We start from the raw sequence: 3,747 nt of genomic DNA, 5'->3' as shown, positions 1-3,747 counted from the left end.
AGACTGCCACCCTCGGATCTGGGCCTGCCACACCCAATCGTTCCAGCTTTCTCCATCTTTGATGCAAGAAAACTTAAGTCTCACCCATTCACATCTTTAATGCCAGAAGAACCAAGGCCTAACAGGACAACGCTCAAATTCAACCTAGAAAGATGAAACACCTTCCATCAGAGCTGGCACGACCTTATAATGAGCCTGCCACACTCAAGCACACGCCAGGACCTATGAAACTAATAACACATTCCAAATATTCTCCTGTCACCAATCCATCATCTCCTCCTTGAAACACCTGTGTATAGGCGCGTTACAAATGCCATATCATATCATATCATATCATATCATGTGACTATAAAAGAAATGAAAGGATAGAAATAGAAACTGACAAGACACAAGACCACATACGAGACAACATTGTGGTTGCGCAAGCGCAGCACATCCGAATGCACACCAACCATAGAGATACACGAAGCCTAAAGTCAGTGTTTGGTTGTAATTGATGAATACAATTCCTTATTCTTGCACAATTTCTCATCTACTTTTTCTTCGAAGTTGCACTGGCCTGGGTTCCACATTCTAGGATTCGTTCCATCCATTTAGACAATGCTCCCAACCACAAACTACAGCCCTGTTATGCATAAAACTTGATTGCTTTTGCGTCTCACATCACTTTACACCACAGAGCACTTGAAAATCGTTGTCCATCATCACTAAGTGGCCTAATCATACCACTGGGTGACATGCTCTTTTTTGAATGCCACATAAAGCACACCTTTCTGAGCTCAAAGCAGCGTCCACATGGATTGTTCATTGGTCAATTTCCATACACAGGAGGAACGACGTATGAGTCACAATATATGTACACTTGCTTTGTGGTGTTCTTGCTTTGTGGTGTTTGTATCTAAACAACTAACAATGAAAGTGAACTTTCCAAATCCTTCCTGAGAGCTTTAGTAGTTCCTGGCGAATTTCGTTGGTCCGAATACCATAAACCATGGGGTTCAGAGCTGGGCAGACAAGGCTGTGGAGGAGGCTCATCATCACGCCGACGTAGCGAGGGACAGACGGCTGCAGCCTGTTGAATATGGCAACCATGATTAAAGTGCTATACAGGAAGCATATCAGGATAAGATGAGAGGTGCACGTGCCGAGGGCCTTGCGGAGTGTTGCTGAGGCATCCAGCCTCACCACAACTCGAAGGATCATGCCATAGGAATAGAACAGCACCAGTGAAAGAATCACTATGTATAAAGGGATAATGACTAAATTATAGATGTTGTTTCCTGCACTGCTATCACAGGCCAGTTTTACAACAGGCATGTTCTCGCAAAAGCAGTGCTGTATGACATTATCTGTGCAATAGTTGAGCATCGAAGCCATCAGTGGAAACGGCATGAAAATGGCAGTGTTACCTATGATTAACAGAGCAGCAGCCATTGCAGTCTTCCGCCTGGTGATGATGTAGGAATGGTGCAAAGGGTCGCAGATGGCGATGTAGCGATCGTAAGCCAGGCACGTAAAGATGCATGCTTCCGTTCCATAGCAGAAAGGGACCATGAACATCTGCCAGAAGCAGGCAATTGGGCTGATTATCTTCTGATCAAACCAGAGAATGGCTAAGGTTTTTGGTGAAACAGAGAAGCTGATCAGCAAATCCAGGGCGGCGAGCAGGCAGATGAGGTCATACATGGGCTGCTGTAGAACGGGGGAAGAGAAGACTGTTGCCATTAAAGTGATGTTGCTCGCGACAGTTGCCAGTAGGAGAAGAGCAATGGGCATGGCAAGCCAGTGCTGCCAATTCTGAAGACCAGGGAAGCAGATCAGCACGAATTCAGAGACTCCTGAAGATTTGTTGAGCATGGTGGCAGCGTTCAATGGCGGTCCTAATTCACCACCTTCAAGAAAACCAGATAAAGAGTTTACTGGAAAATGTTATAGGCAAATCATGAATATAGTGAGAGTCAACATTAGAGATCAACCTCTCAAAGCACATTCTAGTTAAGATCTTAAAGCAAAGTGTAGAAATAACACATATGCTTAAATGCACTTGAAACCAAAAATGTGATGTTTTGCTATTTTAGTCACCAGTAGCAAGAGCTCTGGGAACTTGGCCGGTGAGTAATCCTTTACATCTCTGCCTAATTAGATTTTATTTGGCGTCCTTAGGCCAAATCCGTCATTGCGACTCAGCCCTAGCCCCTGATTGCCCTCCCGCAGCCCTCGCTCCGTCCCCGCTTGCTAGTTGTAATCCTCCCGCCTCCCGACCCGCCCACTGCACCCTGATAGGCCATTAAACCTGTTACCCAGGCCATTACCGACCTTCCCAGGGCAGCCCTGCGACCAAGGACCCAGGACAAAGGGCGGCTCCAACAAGGTGACTCTTGATCATATCTGCAGTTATCTGCAGGTATCCGCAGGAGAAGCAAGAAGCTAGTAGCCTGCCATCAACCAGCACCGACCAAAAAGTAAGTGTGGCAAGGGTGAGAACTGAAGCAATTACTTCACGCCAGAAAGTCCACCACCCTTACTTAAAAAGTCGAAACGTTTTAATTGTGTTACATCATTCAGTCACATACTAAGGTCAAACGATTATTCATACCCTAATATCTACACTATATTGAACCTTGCCTCTAGACTGTACTGCCAACACCATTGAGTGTGTCCTAATCAGCTTCACTGTGTTAAAGTCCAATTTTGAAAGCGTGCCTAATAACGTCACTGTGGTAAAACTGATTTAGAAAATGTTCCGAATAGCGTCACTGTGGTAATGTTGAACTTAGAAAGTGTACCCTAATGGAGTCCCTGTGGTAAAGTTTCATTTCGATAGCGTTCCTAACAGTGTCACTGTGTGAAGTTTGAAACCAAAGGTATTCCCAACATCATTGAGTTTGCCCTACTAGCGTCACTGTGGTAAAGTTGATCTTAGAATGTGTCCCCTAATAGATTCACTGTCTTAAGGTTGAACTTGGAAAGTGTGCCTAATAGCGTCACTGATTTCAAGTTTAATTTAAAAAGTGTGCCTAGTAGCGTCACTGAGTTAAAGTTCAATTTAGAAAGTGTGTGAAAGCTTGAATCTGAAGGTATTCACTACATCATTGAGTGTGCCCTAGTAGCGTCACTGTGGTAAAGCTGAACGTAGAAAGTGTCCCCTAATAGAATCACTGTGGTAAGTTGAATTTAGAAAGTGTGCCTAATATCATCACTAGGTTAAAGTCCAATTTAGAAAGTGTGTGAAAGCTTGAATCTGAAGGTATTCACTACATCATTGAGTGTGCCCCAATAGCGTCACTATGTTAGAGGTTGAAGTTAAATGATTCTCCCACTATCTACGAGTGTGCCCTAATAGCATCACTGTGCTAAAAATCAGATTTTCGAAAGTGTGCCCAACATCATTGAGCAAGGGATATCATTGAGTAGGCCCATCATATTCACGGTGCTGAGTCTCACATCTAGATCGTGTACCCAAATAGCAGTGAGAGTGCCCTAGCTGCTTCACCACATTAAGTCTCACCAACAAAACTGAGTGTATCTAATTGCGTCAATGTGTTGAATCCTACATCCAGACTGTTGTTACAATTTGAATTTGGAAAGTACGGCCAACATAATTGAGTGTGCTCAATTGCGTCACTTTGCTAAAGTTTGAACTTAGAAAGTGTGTTAAAGTCTGAACCTAGAAAGTGTGCCTAATATCGGCACTGTGCTAAAGTATGTACTTAGTAGGTGCGCCCAAGAGCATTGAGTGTGCCCAAA

At 44.0% G+C, this 3,747-nt stretch overlaps 1 protein-coding gene across 1 annotated transcript; it reads right to left on the bottom strand.

Moving 5' to 3' along the window:
- Positions 1-906: 906 nt before the first annotated feature.
- On the bottom strand, positions 907-1,857 carry LOC138528171 (olfactory receptor 56A4-like). Its single transcript, XM_069639625.1, has one exon. The coding sequence runs from the start codon at positions 1,855-1,857 to the stop codon at positions 907-909; it is 951 nt and encodes a 316-aa protein (XP_069495726.1).
- Between the last annotated feature and the right edge of the window lie 1,890 nt (positions 1,858-3,747).

The sequence above is a fragment of the Ambystoma mexicanum genome, chromosome 7q (assembly GCF_040938575.1).
Source record: "Ambystoma mexicanum isolate Mex_15411 chromosome 7q, UKY_AmexF1_1, whole genome shotgun sequence".
NCBI classification, from domain to species: domain Eukaryota; kingdom Metazoa; phylum Chordata; class Amphibia; order Caudata; family Ambystomatidae; genus Ambystoma; species Ambystoma mexicanum.
The sequence above is the reverse complement of the archived record's forward strand: the minus strand, read 5'-3'. Positions and strand labels throughout refer to the sequence as shown.